Source organism: Vigna unguiculata, chromosome 11, assembly GCF_004118075.2.
Source record: "Vigna unguiculata cultivar IT97K-499-35 chromosome 11, ASM411807v1, whole genome shotgun sequence".
Classification (NCBI taxonomy): domain Eukaryota; kingdom Viridiplantae; phylum Streptophyta; class Magnoliopsida; order Fabales; family Fabaceae; genus Vigna; species Vigna unguiculata.
Genome location: NC_040289.1, coordinates 37,329,439 through 37,348,620, shown reverse-complemented (window position 1 = coordinate 37,348,620; position 19,182 = coordinate 37,329,439). Strand labels below are relative to the sequence as shown.

The 19,182-nt window shown below is 30.7% G+C and overlaps 1 protein-coding gene across 17 annotated transcripts; it reads right to left on the bottom strand.

The window, feature by feature from the left end:
• Positions 1 to 1,327: 1,327 nt before the first annotated feature.
• Positions 1,328 to 18,700, bottom strand: LOC114169854. 17 transcript variants are annotated; one of them, XM_028055192.1, is made up of 11 exons: positions 18,591 to 18,700; positions 18,019 to 18,142; positions 15,963 to 16,074; positions 15,750 to 15,864; positions 12,217 to 12,365; positions 11,460 to 11,560; positions 10,629 to 10,661; positions 10,428 to 10,509; positions 9,705 to 9,749; positions 7,143 to 7,205; positions 1,328 to 3,896 (listed from the first exon to the last, which is right to left on the bottom strand). In XM_028055192.1, exons 2-7 carry the CDS (start codon positions 18,126 to 18,128, stop codon positions 10,643 to 10,645), a joined length of 606 nt encoding a protein of 201 aa, XP_027910993.1. In that variant the 5' UTR covers positions 18,129 to 18,142; positions 18,591 to 18,700; the 3' UTR covers positions 1,328 to 3,896; positions 7,143 to 7,205; positions 9,705 to 9,749; positions 10,428 to 10,509; positions 10,629 to 10,642. The 17 variants fall into 17 exon arrangements, with proteins under 17 accessions (XP_027910993.1, XP_027910982.1, XP_027910981.1 ...); XM_028055181.1 differs by having other exon boundaries at positions 10,411 to 10,509; positions 12,270 to 12,365; XM_028055180.1 differs by having other exon boundaries at positions 10,415 to 10,509; positions 12,270 to 12,365.
• Positions 18,701 to 19,182: the final 482 nt, after the last annotated feature.

Sequence of the window (19,182 nt, the reverse complement as noted above, 5' to 3'; positions counted from 1 at the left end):
CCCATCAAAAGACAAACAAGTAATTCACCAACATATCGAATAAGAAGGGGCAAATTAAAATTTTCTATTGTGAAAGTCAATGTTCACATTGACAATTCTATTTATGGTGGCACAGTTAAAAATATACCCAAACGAAATTTGCACAATGAACCAAGAAAATCAAAGTGCAATTCGAGAATTTCTCATGGGACAAGCTAAAATATACCCTTTTAGAACTTGCACTATGTACTAAAAAAAAACAAAGTGCTATTCATCAGTTCCATTTAGGGAGTTAAATATGAACTCAACTTATAATTTGAAATCCTTCTTCTTTGGCCCATCAAAAGACAAACAAGTAATTCACCAACATATCGAATAAGAAGGGACAAATTAAAATTTTCTATTGCGAAAGTCAATGTTCACATTGACAATTCTATTTATGGTGGCACAGTTAAAAATATACCCAAACGAAATTTGCACAGTGAACAAAGAAAATCAAAGTGCAATTCGAGAATTTCTCATGGGACAACCTAAAGTATACCCTTTTAGAACTTGCACTATGTAATAAAAAAAAATCATAGTGCTATTCATCAGTTCCATTTAGGGAGTTAAATATGAACTCAACTTATAATTTGAAATCCTTCTTCTTTGGCCCATCAAAAGAAAACAAGTAATTCACCAACATATCGAATAAGAAGGGACAAATTAAAATTTTTTATTGCGAAAGTCAATGTTCACATTGACAATTCTATTTATGGTGGCACAGTTAAAAATATACCGAAACGAAATTTGCACAGTGAACCAAGAAAATCAAACTGCAATTCGAGAATTTCTCATGGGACAACCTAAAATATACCCTTTTAGAACTTGCACTATGTACTAAAAAAAATCAAAGTGCTATTCATCAGTTCCATTTAGGGAGTTAAATATGAACTCAACTTATAATTTGAAATCCTTCTTCTTTGGCCCATCAAAAGACAAACAAGTAATTCACCAACATATCGAATAAGAAGGGACAAATTAAAATTTTCTATTGCGAAAATCAATGTTCACATTGACAATTCTATTTATGGTGGCACAGTTAAAAATATACCCAAACGAAATTTGCACAGTGAACCGAGAAAATCAAAGTGCAATTCGAGAATTTCTCATGGGACAACCTAAAATATACCCTTTTAGAACTTGCACTATGTACTAAAAAAAATCAAAGTGCTATTCATCAGTTCCATTTAGGGAGTTAAATATGAACTCAACTTATAATTTGAAATCCTTCTTCTTTGGCCCATCAAAAGACGAACAAGTAATTCACCAACATATCGAATAAGAAAGGGCAAATTAAAATTTTCTATTGCGAAAGTCAATGTTCACATTGACAATTCTATTTATGGTGGCACAGTTAAAAATATACCCAAACGAAATTTGCACAGTGAACCAAGAAAATCAAAGTGCAGTTCGAGAATTTCTCATGGGACAACCTAAAATATACCCTTTTGGAACTTGCACTATGTACTAAAAAAAATCAAAGTGCTATTCATCAGTTCCATTTAGGAAGTTAAATATGAACTCAACTTATAATTTGAAATCCTTCTTCTTTGGCCCATCAAAAGACAAACAAGTAATTCACCAACATATCGAATAAGAATGGGCAGATTAAAATTTTCTATTGCGAAAGTCAATGTTCACATTGACAATTCTATTTATGGTGGCACAGTTAAAAATATACCGAAACGAAATTTGCACAGTGAACCAAGAAAATTAAAGTGCAATTCGAGAATTTCTCATGGGACAACCTAAAATATACCCTTTTAGAACTTGCACTATGTACTAAAAAAAATCAAAGTGCTATTCTTCAGTTCCATTTAGAGAGTTAAATATGAACTCAACTTATAATTTGAAATCCTTCTTCTTTGGCCCATCAAAAGACAAACAAGTAATTCACCAACATATCGAATAAGAAGGGGGCAAATTAAAATTTTCTATTGCGAAAGTCAATGTTCACATTGACAATTCTATTTATGATGACACAGTCAAAAATATACCCAAACGAAATTTGGACAGTGAACCGAGAAAATCAAAATACAATTCGAGAATTTCTCATGGGACAACCTAAAATATACCCTTTTAGAAATTGCACTATGTACTAAAAAAAATCAAAGTGCTATTCATCAGTTCTATTTAGGGAGTTAAATATGAACTCAACTTATAATTTGAAATCCTTCTTCTTTGGCCCAACAAAAGACAAAAGTAATTCACCAACATATCGAATATTAAGGGGCAAATTAAAATTTTCTATTGCGAAAGTCAATGTTCACATTGACAATTCTATTTATGGTAGCACAGTTAAAAATATACCCAAACAAATTTTGCACAGTGAACCAAGAAAATCAAAGTGCAATTCGAGAATTTCTCATGGTACAACCTAAAATATACCCTTTTAGAACTTGCACTATGTACTAAAAAAAATCAAAGTGCTATTCATCAGTTCCATTTAGGGAGTATGCCCAACTCAAGTTATATAGGGATTTCAAAATTAGCGTCACAACTACAACTTCGATTTTTAGATTGAATAAAACAGTATATTTTATGCTGTCAAATTCATACAAAGTACAAAGTAATTTTTGATTCACATTGAGGCTCATAAACTAGCATTGTTTCGTTTGATAGTGACATGATACACTTTTTCAATCCATAGAACGCATACAAGGTTGATGTCAATCTATAGTGAAATGATACACATTGAGGCACCTAAATGGTTGTTAGTTGGAATAAGTTTGATGATATTGAAAATATGTTTGTCATATGGTTGTTTTGATGTGATGCCAAACTGTATGACTAAAGTAAGTAGATACTATGATGATGTTGGGGTGCCCTGGAGAGAGGTTGGACAAACTCTTAAGTAATGGTAACTTAAGGAAACCTAAGAGAGGTGTTATGTCCTTAGTAACCTAAAATGAGTAATGACATATAATTCACCACATAACAATACTCAAATTCAATAGTGATTTACATGGAAGACACCCTATTTGTAGCCTTGGAAGCCCTACAAGTGTCTCACAAAAAGGAAAAACAAAACCCTAATTCTATAAGAATAGAAAAAGATTTGTCCTCAAATATTCATGTTTCTCGATTACAAGACCCTTTTCTTATCATTGATCAACCTGAATATCATTCCCCAAGTATCAAAGATCTATCTACACTAGTCATCAAACAAACATTCAAAAGATTTATGTAATGCAAACAAAATATATCTAAATGAAAGAACCGATGAAGACCTTATTTTATTTAAGCCGCTTCACAAAAGTGCCTTTTCTACTTTGAGCTAATTGTAACCTAGAAGGTAACAGCAACTCGAAGTGTGATTTTGAAAAGTCTAGTCAAGAGTTTAAAACAATTGGAGGAAGTGAATTTGAAAAAAATTGATTAGTAAAAATTGAAATTGAGAAAGTGGAATCAATTTTAAATTGAGAAAAATTCAAAGATTAAAAACTCCCCTTTATCATCTTGCACCAAACTTGTCAAAAGAAAATTACGTTTGAAAGCCCTAAACTTTAAGCAAAAAGCAAAAAGGAAAACAAATAAGCTAAACTATGCGGCCTAATGGAAAGGCTAGAAGGCACTTAGAACCTTCAAAGCACTTACCAACTAAGATGCGCTTCACTATAAAAAATTAAGGTTCAGGTTCTAATTAGGAGATGGGATTGAACACCAAAGGCTCCCCCAAGACACCTAATTAGGCCAAGATTACAAGAAGCAAAACAAGTAAAAATTACAACTCAAATAAATAAAAATTGCGCATCTTTTCCCTTCCAAGTGTTTCTCTCATCCTTTTCTTGTCTCCTTCACTAAGGCTTCAAGTCTCCTTTAGGTTTTCACTCCGAAGATACTACCTCAAAAGTTATTTCACCTCAAAAGAAAGTCTACACATAAAATAAGCAAAAGTGGAGAGGATGTCAAAGAAGAGAAATCAAGAAAAAGTTTAAAAATAAAGAAGGTTAACTTCAAAGGGATAGTTTATACGACAAAACTAAGAGTAACAAGAAGGAAACAAAGAGAACCAAGGTTAAGCAAACAAAGATAATCACCTAAATAAATGTACTAAAATGAATGAACAACACAAAAAACAATTAGAATAGAGAAGATGCTTATTTATCTCTTTGACTAATCGTTAATGGTGCATATAGTCACTCTTTTAGCTCAAAACTAAGACCAATAGTTCTAGAAAGTCCAGTTTACAGCCTCAAAGTAGTTTCAAATTTCAAATGCAAGCAAAATAAACATCCAAAAGAAAGTAGTAGTGGTTTTAGTGCACTTGTTTTGATTACTTTTTTCTTTTGCTCTTTTGTTCATGAACTTCTTTTCTACTTTTCTCAATAATTTTCCAGCACCAGAACAAAACCACTAGAACATATTTTCAACACATATTTTGCACTTGAACAAGAAGCAAATCAAAATGGAAAGAAACCTATTAGAATCAAAAGATAGAATATGAAACTCAAGCATGAAAACATAACTCTATGAACTTGCTAATGAACTAATAACAGGTACGAACTCAAAGATGCAAAATAAAAGCACTCATATGAAATAAATTCTACTTCCAACAACAACTAACACAATTATCATCCTCTATTAGACTAAATATAAAATATGTCAAACAGTACATAGGTGAAATTTGTCTTGTAATAATTTTCCACAAACATCACTAAGAAAAACACTATCATTAAATCTGCAAAAAATATTTATGAGAACCTCTATTTTTGAATTACTCTTACCTTGTCAAACTTTTAGAGAAATAAACTCACCAAGACTATTTTCTCAAGCACAATCATAGATACTACATTAACAGAATTGACATACTCTAATAACGACTAACATATATTAAAAGATAAGTTAAAGCTATGTTATCCCTAAATTCACATTCAACACGAACACTTTTTCACTCAAGTGATATAAATTTGTTTCGAAATTCACTAACTAATCCATTAATTGTATCATCACAATCTTACACAATTCTAATCATACAATCACACTTACACACTTAGCCTACATAATACTACATCACAATTAAGTAAAAGACATAATAATTTTTTTATTAATACAATATTAAGTTCAAGACTCATGGCTAAATCAACAAAAAATATTTCACTAGAATTTCAACACTCAATTACTCTAAATAAATTCTAACCTACAGCGACAATTAACAAGGCTATCATCCTTTATTACACTAAATATAAACAAATTCCAAACAATACATGAATCATGTTTGGTTCATAATAATTTTCCCCAAGCGTCACTAAGAAATAAAGCACCATCAAATCTACTAAAAAGGTTTACAAGAACCTTTGTTTTCTAATTACACCTAATATGTAAAAGCTTTAGTGAAAAATATTGATCTACTCTAATTACTAACACACAATTATAGATATTGCTTTGAGAGAATTTACATACTACTAACAATTGTCTATACAACAAAAAAAAAAACATTCAAAGTTATTTCATCCATAAATTCATGTTCAACATGGCCAACTTTTTTGCTCAAATCATGTGTTTTTTTTTCACTAGAACATTCATTAACTAATAATTATATCATCATATTACAAAACAATTTTAATCGTACAATAACACTAACATTCCTAACCAACATAGAAACCCATCACAATTACAAGCAATATATAGCAGATATATTAATAAAAGGGTTAAATATGTTTTTAGTTCCTTAACTTTAAGTGAATTTTGTAATTAGTTCATTTCAAAACTTTGGACCAATTTAGTCTTTCATATTTCGAAATACGTGAATTTAGTTCTTTTAATCAAATTTTGTTAAGTTTATTTAACATTTCAAACGCATTTCAAACAATATAAACGCAAATACAATCCTGAGATGCGCATGAAACATCAAATAAACCTAATAAAATTTGATTAAAAGGACTAAATCCATGTATTTTGAAGGATAAATGACTCAATTGGTCCAAAGTTTCGAAATGAATTAATTCCAAAATTCGGTGAAAGTTGAGGGATCAAAAAATATTTAACCCTTAATAAAACAATCCTAAGTTCAAGAATTCATATTTAATTCCCAATACATCCTACAAAGTTGGCTAAAATTAATCTACATAATTCTAATCCCACTGAAAATTATCCGGACCATCATCCTCTATTAGACTAAATAAAAACATTTTAAACGTTACATAAGTCAAATTTATCTCAACAATTTTTTCGTAAGCATGACTATGAAAAGAATCAACATTATATTGATACAAAAACCTCTATTTCTTAATTACCCTAACATGTCAAACCTTTTGAAAAAAATATTAACCAAGTCTAATTACTCACACGTAATTGCAAATACAGCATATTGGCATCTTATTGAGGTGTAGCCCATTTTTAAAACAACACTCAAAGCTATGTGGTCATCAAACCATGTTCAACATAACCACATTTTCACTTAATTGATATGTTTCATTCAAAGATTAACTAAATTGCTAACTACATCATCGTACTACTCCATAATTCTAATCATACAATCACACTTGAATTCCTAACTAGCATAATAATCCATCACAATTAGGCTACAAGACATAACATATCTTTCTAAAACACAATTCTAAGTTGAAAAACTCATACCTAATTTTTCAAAAGCCATTCACTAGAAATCAAGCACTCAATTACTCTACATAAATTCTAGTTATAACAAAAATTAAGATAGCTATCATCTTTTAATAGACTAAATACAAACATAATACATAAATGAAATTCATTTCATAATAATTTTCTGCAGGCATCACTATGAAAAAAAAATCATCATTAAATCTGCAAAAAATATTACGAGAACCTCTATTTTCTAATTACTCCTACCATGTCAAACTTTTAAGGGAAATAAACTCACCAAGTCTAATTTCTCTAGCACAACCAAAGATATTGCATTAGCTGAATAGACATGCTCTTATAATAATTAACATATATTAAAAAATCAATTAATGTTATGTTATCCCTAAATTCACACTCAACACAACCAATTTTTTGCTTAAGCGATATGATTTCATTCCAAGATTCACTAACTAATTCATTGTCACACTCTTACACAATTCTAACCATACAATTACACTTACACAGTTAGCCAACATAATATCTCAGAACAATTTTATCCATACAGAAGTACGAATTACCTTATCTGAAGAACATAATTATTTGTTCCACTTTTGTTTCCTTTTTATTGCTTCTCACCGCACCTACAGCCAAATCCAATAGAATTTCTAAATTGCAAGATGTTTAGACGCATAATGGAATGAATTAGAAGTGCAGGAAAATGAATTAGAAGCCTAAATTGCAAGAACCTAAAGTAATAAATTCAAGATTTGCAAGAAAATGCATAACTTCAAATAAATAAATTAGGAAAGGGAGCGAGAAAATACACTAACCAAAGTTAACACCCTTTATTTAGAAAAAATAAACCTCCCAATGTTGACACCCATTCTTTAGAGAAAAAATTGTTTTACCCTAAGGTTAGTGGGGCAGCTACTTACAGTGAAGAAAAAACACATATCCAAGAGCACTCACTATCCTATCTTATCCTATAATGTTATCGAATTTGCCTGAAGACTGAAGATGAATGTCGTTATGCTTCAGTCTTTAAAATGACCTTACCCATAAATGAATACTATGATTTACACAGTCCATTCAATGGCAAGGGTTCAGTCATAACCTTAAAACATATACCTAAATTTCATCTTTTTAGGAGAAATTATACTGTCTCATTTTAATTATGAGAATTTTAATTATTATGGTAGTCGTATAGAGGGTAATATATTTGATTTACGAAGTAGATTTTTACATCCATGTACTACAAAAGAAAAATGACTATTTGTGAAGCTTAAAATTACAATTTTTAACGATTAAAAACCATCACAAATGAATTTTTTTACCATTAAAATAACCGTCACAATTACACATGTCAAAAACAATTTGACAAAAATATTTTAACCGTTGGTATTGTTGTCAGAAAAGAAAAAAAAAATTATAGTGGTTAAAAACCATTACAAAATGTAGTCTAATTTGATTATATTTTATCATATTTTGGCAGTTAAAAACTACTACAAAATGTAATCTAATTTGATTATATTTTGTCATATTTTTACAGTTAAAAACCGACACAAAATATATTATATTTTAACCGTTAAAAGCCGTCACAAAATATAACATTTTTACGTTTAAAAATCGTCACAAAATATATAATATTTTGACGGTTAAAAACCATTACAAAATATATCATATTTTCACAATTAAAAACTATCAAAAATTATTTAAAATATTTTTTAAATTTTTAAAAATTCCAAAACATATTTATTAATTATTAGACTAACTCTATAATTAACTTTTTTCTCTATATTGCATTATTAGACAAAATCTAGTTGTAATTATCCAAGGTTTCCATAAATTTCGAGGAGATACTCTACATAGCTTAAAAAACATAAATGAAAAAAAAAATCTAATTCTTATAATATAAGAAAACAAGTGAATGGATATAATTTCACTATTGATTCAAATCCCTGATCTATAAAAATCTTAAACAAAGGAAACTAGTTTGTTTTGATACCAGATGAAGCACAAGACTTGGATGCTTTAGGTTTGTAACTGATAAAGGGTATCTATGTAAGATTAACTTTAACTAATTCACTGTTATCATTAACTTTAACTAATTCACTGTTATCATTAACTTTAAGTTCAACTGCAACACCTGGCAATTTCAAGAGCCACATTCTAACCACTTGCCATAAAATCAAGTTCTATTAGTTTTCTGTTGTGCCCCTAATAATAATAATAGTCTATAGAAGATGCTAAAATACTGAAAAAGGACAAAAATAACACCAGTTTCCTATTTGCTAAAACCAAACAAGCATAAAAGTCATGTAGTAGTATACACTCAAATCTAAAAAGACAATCTCTCCAAGGTTATCAATCCTAGTTAAACTACTTAGGTCAAAGAAGAACAATGGATTAACAAATCAGCAATCTATAAAGGGGTTATCAACGTTGATATTCAGATAAAAAAGACTTAAACACCAATATCACAACCAGAACAATGAAAGAATACACAAATTCCCATGATTACTCGGCATTTTACTATTTTCAACCAGAGCATTTAGTTTTCAATGAACACCTGAATTTTTAGATCTTAACCGGACACATTTTACTACTTAGCTTTTAATAAAGGTGAAGTTGTGATTATTTTAGTTGTTTTCCCTATCTTAACAAGTGTGTATATTTCGTAAAATGATGAACAGAATGCCCTCAACTAGGTCCTACATTTATTTGAAGCTGTCAAGTTCACTTAATTGTATTTGGGTCTGTATCACACATCAACAGCTCCTTAATTATCTTCCTTCTTCTTTCTCTTTTTTCTCTCATAAACTCCTCATAATGCACCAGTCTTGCTTAAGGCCTACTAAGGAATCTCCATCTGATCCAGCAGTATAGCCGCTGCCGCTATGTAGCCTATCATCGAATTAAGATAGTAAAGCAGTAGAGCCGTGAAAAATGTAAGTCTACAGCTAACTGTAGACCATCTTAACTTTCAATCACATGAATATTTCTCATCTAGCTTTCTAGTTTCAATTGCAGGACACATTAAGGACTAAGAATAAGAGATATTCCTAGACGTGAACATACTCAGAAAAAAGTTATTACAAATGAACCAAGTATAGGCAGCCATTTAGACATGTAGCCGTTACCTTTGAAAATGGCTTAAATTTGACTCCCAATTGACCCTTGGAAAACTGTATAAAAAAATAAAAAAGCAAGCAATACATTAGAGACGATATTACAAAAAGAACTAAACAAATAACATTGTGAATCTCAAGATGACTACATCATGAATTTGTGTGGTCACAACACATGGTTTCTTCCTTTGACTAATTAGAACAAATTACTCTTAAACTAATAGCTTGATTTGACTCTTCTAAGTATATACTGGTAAATTTCTTCATTAACACACTCATGCTTTCCTTTAGAATCCCTCTTCCCCTGTCCTTTGTATCCAAAAACTGCACTAGGGAAGACTATAAATTATGCACATGTATTTTTTTTTATATTATCCTACAATTTTTAATAAATTTTGGAACAGGTTAAAACATAAAGGGAAGCTCAGAACTCCTATCAGTGTCAGGTCTAGAGAGGTCAAACGTATACAACCTTACCCTCGAAGTGGATATTTCCAGAACTTCCATCACCACTAGTCAAAAGTCATAAAGCAAATATCCACACTAAATAATATTTTGAAGAGTGTTTTTGAACAATACAAAATGCATGCATTGACATGTGCAGTAAAGATGAAGTATCTACAAGATTTAAATTGATTAGTTTCTTCGCTTCAACTAATTCATCTTACAAAGCCTCATTAATATTAAAATGCAGCAACTAATAATGAAGTATGTCTACCGGCCATTTCAAAATACCAAATAAATGACTTGCTAGACCCTCAAGGCATTTCTTTAAGTCTGTTGCTGCAAATAATTGAATCCCTACGATAAACATCTCCTGTAACAAGGAAATGAGTGTGACCACTTCTCAATTAATTCTGCCTGATGAGCACTTGTGTGGCATCTTAAAACAGTCTGAGGGTCTACATAGTAAGTGTCATTATAGCTCCTACTTACATGGTCTTCAGGAATCAAGACATCATCAAAATTCTACAACAACAAAAAGACCGTAAGTAGCCTAGACCTCATCAAAATTCTGCAACAAGATTGTAACAAAGAAATCCAACCACATAGTTCAAAACACCGTGTCAACCATAACAAGCAATAAGATAATCAATAAAAACAATGGTTATAAGTACCATTTTAGCAGTGTTGAGGAGCCACATTTACTTGTGCTGAAAATGAGATTAAATATTGTTCTATAAATAATCTAACTCCTGTATTTATAAACTTGTGTCCATGAAAATACAATTCCAAGCTCTAGGCGAACTACAATTAGTGCTCATGTACTAGCCAAGAAAATTTTCCTAGATTCGAATCACACTAGTTGTGCAATTGATTTGATTCTAGTGCAGCCCCCTTTAAAATTAATCAATCAATCATTGCAAGAAATCTTTCAGTATTAAAAATAGTTTTATATTATTTCCCTTCCTTTTATGTTCCATTTGTCACAGTAAACTCACATTGACACAACAATTTCCTTGTTTATTTCCATTAAAACAAACAATCTAGTAATCTGGAGTAATTTAAATACAAAAATAAAATGAAATAAAATATAGAAAACGACATTATATAATTGTGAATTGACCAAATTCACCTAATGCATCACTAGTCTCTGCAGCAACAACCACCTGGAGAAAATTGAACACAACAAAAAATGTGCCTATATATTTGAAGTAAACTTGTATGCAGAATACTTTTCACTATTAATGAAAATATATTACGCACAACTCTGTGATGCAGCCACTGAAGAAAAATGAGAATAAAATAATATAGATTGAATCAAACCGCTGCATGCTGATATCTTGATGATGGTGAGACACCTGGAGCAATTGCCAATTCCCAACGATCATCTCTATGTTTAGCAAGTCCAATGCACTTGCCAATGGCTGCAAACACGAGTAAAAAAAAAATTCTCAGAAAAGTATAGGAAGAAATAATTCAGCCGCAACAAATAATTGTCATTGAATAGGAATGCAGTTAGAGTGGTCTGAATAACTCAAAGAAGTCCAATAGTTTATGAATGTTTCTCATCATTTAGATTCAAACATCAATATGAAAAACATTCAATTAACTATTAACAGATTTTGTTCTATTATGGACCAGTTTCACAAGACAAAGAAATTATATAAAAGAAAAAGTGTTATAGTATTAATATAATTAATATAATAAAACTAAAATCAATGAATTTGAATGCTATTAATTCTCTGGCTGCTAGGTCCACAGCTTTTTCCACAAAATCAGAGCTCTAAATTGACAAATGGAGAAGAGCTCAAAATTCATACTATTAAAAATACTTTGTCGAAATTTTCTAACCCTGTTATTCAAGTTTTATTAATAAAGAATTATTGCTCCCACATTATCATTTCACTATTTGTTATTGTCGTCTACACACCAAACAAATGCACGTATGAAGAGTTATAAGCATAAGTCGCATTGTTATAATTGGAGGCAGAGAAGATAAACCACAGTGATTATAGATCAGAACAATCAGGATATGAAAAATAACCTTTGTCTTCACATTTACACATGCTATCTACTTCACCTGTGATTCAGTGTGATCAAGTGTTTCAAATAAATCCTTAACAAGCTTCATACCAAGTAATCCCCCTTCTCTAATAGACTTGGTTCCTTTGCAGGTGGAGCAAGCCAATCGCCTCATGTTGCCACATCTCTTGCACATCCTCCAATGAACTGCAAATAAAAGATTGCAGTTTGTGTCAATAAAGGGAGGATATCGTAAAAGAGAAAGCACCAATGCCTCACTGCAGAGTTTGTTTACAACATTTTTCTCCTCATAGTTCTGCAGAATCTACTATTTTACTCTTGTGGTTCTAACAAACAATTCACGAAATTCATCACAATGTATAATAGTATCTAAACCTCCTGCAGAACATCCAGATACAAGAGCCTGAAAAAGATAAAAACAGAGATAATATAAAAATGAAAAGGGTGGGAAAGGAGAACAAAGTCACGAAATCAATGGGATCTTTTTTTTTCGTTTTTGTTTTGATTTCATTTGGTTTATGTTTTCACTTTTGCTTTGATTTTATTTGATTTTAGGTCATTTGTGTTTTTGGTTTAATTTTTGAAGAAAAATATGCTGGAGTGTGGCAACTAATTTTCAAAAATTGACTAAAGCAATTTGTGTTAAAGCTTGATTATGTGAAATGCTAGTGTCAATGAGCTTACACTCAAGGATTTTGTTTTACACATTGACTAACATGATACTGGTTACTTTTAATTGAGATTCTTTGCAGGCATAGTAGTTGTTAGGTTAGGAATGTGTTGAGTAGAAATGTAAGGTTATGAAAAGATTGGTACCTAAAGTATTAGGTTGGTGTGGGGTGCTCTATTAGTAGTAGATGTTTCTCGGGTAAGATTGGTACACAACAAACCAATGAATCATAGTAAAATTGAAACTAAAATGATTGAACAAAATTGAATTATAGTCATCTAGTTAAAACTAAATTTTCTTTGAATTGTTTTTGAATTACTATATGAATTGTTTGAACTATTACCAATGGACATAAGATTATGAAATTGAAGTAGTTTTACTTCAAGAAATAAAGAGTTTTTCTTTTATGTACCTTGTTACCAACCACAAAAGGCCGGATCTCATTGGCTTTGTTTTAGATAAATATTCTCCTCCATATTTTTTTTCTAGCTCCTATTTTTCTTACATTTATGCAGATTTGATTCTAGGATGTCTAACTACTTGTGTTCTCGGTAAAATAAATCAAATCATGCATTTGTATTCAATGTAAAAGATAGAACTTTGGCACAATGCACACTTTAAACATAAAACGGAATAGATAAATTCTGATGTGATTTTATATGAAAAAAGAACTAATCTTAAGTAGTTATTTATGGCATAAAAGTTCACGATAAGTAAAGCAACACAGGTTCTTATTCAGTAGTATCTAAGCTAAACACCAAAGGAGACCTTACAGCTATAGTTATCGCTAGATCAGATAAAACACTTTGTGGTCTTTAGCTAATAACTATAGTTGTTTTATCTGATCACAGGTTCTTATTAGACAACAAAGTGTTTTTTATCTAATCTAGCGATAACTATAGCTGTAAGGTCTCCCTTGGTGTTTAGCTTACATACTACTGAATAAGAACCTGTGTTGCTTTACTTATCGTGAACTTTTGTGCCATCAATAACTACTTAAGATTAGTTCTTTTTTCATATAAAATCACATCAGAATTTATCTATTCCGTTTTATGTTTAAAGTGTGCATTGTGCCAAAATTCTATCTTTTACATTGAATACAAATGCATGATTTGATTTATTTTACAGAGAACACAAGTAGTTAAACATCCTAGAATCAAATCTACATAAATGTAAGAAAAATAGGAGTCAGAAAAAAAATATGGAGGAGAATATTTATCTAAAACAAAGCCAATGAGATCCGGCCTTTTGTGGTTGGTAACAAGGTACATAAAAGAAAAACTCTTTATTTCTTGAAGTAAAACTACTTCAATTTCATAATCTTATGTCCATTGGTAATAGTTCAAACAATTCATATAATAATTCAAAAACAATTAAGAGAAAATTTAGTTTTAACTAGATGACTATAATTCAATTTGGTTCAATCATTTCAATTTCAATTTTACTATGATTCATTGGTTTGTTGTGTTTTCAGTGTCTTGGCTGGTTGAATGGGGCGATCTATGGAACAATCTATGGTATGGAATTATGAACAAAAGTAAAAATCAGTGCGACAATATTATTTTGCATAAGTTGTTGGCGTGCCTGGGATTGATTGGGCATAGGAATAGAATGTTGCTGCCCAGGATTGTGAAGTTGAGATGGAATTACAAGCCCTATTAAATAAACAGTGATTGGCTAAGACAGACAAACCCACAAAAAGCTTAAGATATAACATCAAGATCCAAAATGTTAACAACACACAATTGGAATTTTGCAACCTAACAAGAAGTTGAAGTTACCAAAAAGCTATTAAGCAAGCAAGAAAGGTCCAAATAAAAGAAAGCAACTGTATGAACAAGCCAAACTACCTTAATAATGGATACAAGTTGGCCTTCAGAGGGAATAAAAAGTTAACAATGTGGTTCAAGCTTTTTGAACTTTCAAAAATTAAGCATTTCATCACATTTTTCCTTTTTGTGTAATTTGTATTGTCCATTCACAATTAGATTGATTTTTGTTAGGGATCCAACAATAAAAATGGATGAAATAAAGCAAATATTATTATTCAAAAATGGATCAGAAATACATTAGGGTTAACAATCCTATTGACACAGAGCAAGCTCTTTCAAGGAAACAACATTCTCACTCCTAACCAGATTTTTTCTCTCCCCACTACCTCTTATTTTACTCCCTTATATTCTCCCTATCCCTCTCATTCCTTAATTGATTTGGTTACATCTTTTGCCACCACAACACTACTCTTCACATCTTTTTTTCTCCTTTCATGCACTCTCTAAACCTTGTGCTTACTGTGAGTGTCTAGGCTCACCTTCCTTGCCCTATCAATTTTGGTCAAACGGTTACCCAACCAACACCTAGGTTTGTAATTTCAATGCGCCCTTTTTGGTCGAAGGCTTAAACTCAAGATTAACAAAAGATTCCTGATGTAGGATACAACAATCGCATCCTTTACCTTTTGGCAATCAATCACTTAGTTCAAATCTACATACAATCTAATCCAATAAAAAGAAGACACATGTATTTGGTGTTCAAATTCAAACCAAACATTTAAAAATAAATTTCACTTTAGATACGAAAATCGGCATGGCAAAAAGCAGGAATGGCAAAGGAAACCAAAATTGCAAGTCAACAACGGATTTAGACAGAGACATTGCAATGTTCTTAATAGATAAATTTAAAAGGTTGATATCAATGGAAAAGTTTAAAAGGAACAGTGTTTCAAAAACAACTACCAGAATCATATGTAACACCAACAGACAAAAATCAAATGTTAACGATACTTCGCACCAATAGGACACAAGACAGTCCCAACAACTTAAGTTGAACTTGAGACAACTCCAAGTCAAATCACGTTAGAATGTGAATATAGCACTATGCCAAAGTCATAAAAAGCTAACCTGGATTGGGAGGTTTATTACTTGGACCACCTTGATTTGGAGCGTTGGCCATGTTGCCCTGGGATTTAGTCTCCATTGTAAGCATCTTCAATGATATTTTTCGTAGATAATCAGACTGAAATAAGGGAATATCCCATTAAACCATCAATCTTTCATATTGAATGTAATTGTAAACATAATCCCAAATTGATAAATCTATAATCAAATACGTACCTGGCTTGTTGCAGCACTAAAAATCTTCTCTTCAAACCTTTGAGCAATCTTCTGAAGTTCATGCAATCCCTCTTGACCAGAAATAGGAAGATGTCTTTTTAACGTGTCCATTCTATAGACGATGAAGAAAAGAGATTCAATAACTAAATAATACAAATTATAGAAAACTTATGGTCAATAAACAATCCCATAATGTTATAAGCTCATTAATGTAAAAAATACCTTACTGAAATCATACACATATTCAAAACAAAAAACAAATATAGTAGAATGGATATCAGAAATGGAGTGCAAGCAATAGATTTAAATTTAAATTTTCGAATTTCCCTCTCTTTTTCCTGTAATATTCTCAGCCAAGACTAGCATGAGTGGTTAAGTATAGCAATGCCTTTCTTTCGAAAATAACTTCTGAAATATATGAAAAATTGAGAGTTTGAAGCAGTTGTGAGAGTAGTTCTCAACCATGAGTTTTATCTTGTTTTTTAGTAGTCCAAGTGATTACTCTTCCTTGTTGCTTACCATGAAGATGAAGATGGAACTTCAAATTCAAGTAGCACACCAGTTTCTTCCACCATTTAAGTATTCTCCTCCTCCACCTTTTCTCCATTAATTTGTGTTCATGTCCGTATGCTCTATAATTTTTAGTTCAACTCTATCCTAATCCATTTCTATCAATAGTTATGTTCTTGTTAATGATTTTATTTGGCTAGCTTGAATTCTACATTGTTCTAGTATAGAATTCTAGATCCTACACTTGTTCCTGTTCTATATTGATCTTGTGATTAGAGTCATTGATTCAAGCCTCTCAAGAAATGATTTCAAGTTTTAACGCAACCATAAGATTCAACTCCAATTGTTGTCTTGTTTCGTATGCATTTAAGTTTCCTTTGCATATATGAACTCTATCAAAAACATAAGAGAACAAAATTCTACTAATAGTACTATAGTTTTCCACTAAATATCCATCAGCCATATATTCTCTTTGAAGAGAAAATATGTATAAGCTATTTAAGAGCAAAATACACAATCCTAAATCTAGTATGCAAAGAAAAACATGTTCCTCTGTGAAAATAATGGCAGTAACCTCCAACCAAACACACCAAATGAGAGTAATGATAGTGCATGAAAAATAATAACAGCAAATAGAAAAAATAAACTCAGCTCCCCTCCTTTGAGATATCTAAATATGCACCCACAATAGCAAAAGTTCATTCCAACACATTGTGCAATAACACCAAAAATTGAAAAAACTTTGTATTTTTCGGTGATATCATGGTCAACACCAAAGTATGACTACTCCAAAGTTGTTAAACTCTAGTTACTACCTAGAATCAAGAGGGAGTGGAAAGCTAGAAACTCGAATCATAAGATCTTAAATTTCAACCTAATAATAATTATAAATAACACATATGCATAAAAAGAACATAGATAAAGAAAAAAAACTCACATCATTAAAAAAACTTAAATTGAAAATTCATAATCATAAATGTATAGACAACTAGAGAGAGAAATAAAATTTGTAACATGATAGAAATAATTCAAAATAATTCATAAAAGTTAATAATTTCAACCTCGTAAATCACATCACCAGAGTGATCCTACCCTCAATAAGTTCAGCAATAAGTTCAGCTTGCGCAGGACCTTTGACATGTAAAATGATACGATCTTACAAGGCACAAATGATTTTAACAAAATTGTCCCACTAACACATCAATGAGCATGTGCAACGGTGACATGCTAAACCTCATCCCTACACTTTAATTATGACATTAAAACCAATAATAAAAGAAATATTTTATTAAATATTCGTTTGAAGGAAAAATGAACCCATTTAATTATTTTGTTAACCTAATCGCCAGACATTTGAGCACATATTTCATATCTTTTTGCATCAGAGGATTACAATTACACAATATGACGCTGTTATTGATGCTCTTTCATATACATCCATTTATCACTTGAAAGGAAGACCAGAGTCCACACGAAAATGTTGGCGATCTATGGAATTATGAACAAAAGTAAAAATCAGTGCGACAATATTACGACTAAATCTTACATTCTGTTGACAATTCTTTGGCGTGACTCTTGCTGCATGCCACCTCTCCAATCACTGATATCCATATTGGCTTCAGTACCTTGATTAGGTCTCCAATTATTGTTATCCATCTAATTTTGATAAACTGAAAAACGAAAAACGGACTATTCTTGTCAAATTGAATTCCTAAAGGAAATAAAGTGCAAAAATGAATATAAATGTATGAAATATTATGAAGATAATCCAAGATAACCCATATAAATAAATGGTTTTCAACCGTCCATCAATAAATTGTATAGTCAAGAAAACCGTTAAACAACAAAACAAAACGTTATAAAAACCTAGGTTTATAAGATGTACACAGACACATTAAATTACATAAAGTATTTCCTCAATTTTGTCCATATCTAGATTCATGCCACATCTTAATTAGTTGTCATGTTCTCATATCTCAAAGATCGATTCAAAGAAACGCCCCTCTTTTCTACTTGATCTTTGGATTAAAGAGCTATCCATGACCGTGGAGCCAATAATCATCTTTCAACGATGAAAGAGAAAGAAAGAAAAAAGAAATCCAGTATTAGAAAACGGACCTGATGGTGGTGGCCATTTTCATGGGATTTGGCAATGTGTGAGCAGTGTTACAGATTGCGTAGCTTCGACTGTATTGTAGGTAACTTAGAGGTAATGAAACAATTTTGAATTATTATTACTATTATTATAAAGCCTTCTAACTTCTCAATATTTTATTACATATAAAATATAATACGGACAATAAAATCGTATTTAAACAGTTAAGATTAAGAAAAAAATAAAAGTATACATTACTTCTTTAACTGGTTGATTAATTATTATTAATGTATGACTATATTATATTAACGATTGAGTATGTGTATTTATAATGTATGAGTTTTTAGTTTTCCATATTTATTTTAACTTTGTGAATACAAAATGTGGCTGGAATTGAGAAATTACATTGTTTTATTATATTATTTTGAAATGAGATATTATATTTCTACTCATGTCAAATTTAACTATTCTTGCATTTGTATTATCATGTTATTGTATTTTATTTCACCAAAATATATAAATTCGTTAAAATTTGTAAATATTTACGATTGGAAGTCAAGGAAATTTATTTTTTCTCAATAATATTTGAAAGTGATACATGAGTTTTGATAATAA

Coding starts and splice junctions, on each gene's coding strand:
- LOC114169854 (XM_028055180.1), bottom strand. CDS start 18,128: ATGGATAACAATAATTGGAGACCTAATCAAGGTACTGAAGCCAATATG. Junction 11,561..12,269: donor TAGAGAAGGGGGATTACTTG/GTATGAAGCTTG, acceptor TCGTGTTTGCAG/CCATTGGCAAGTGCATTGGA. Junction 10,662..11,459: donor CAAGATATCAGCATGCAGCG/GTTTGATTCAAT, acceptor TTGTTGTTGTAG/AATTTTGATGATGTCTTGAT.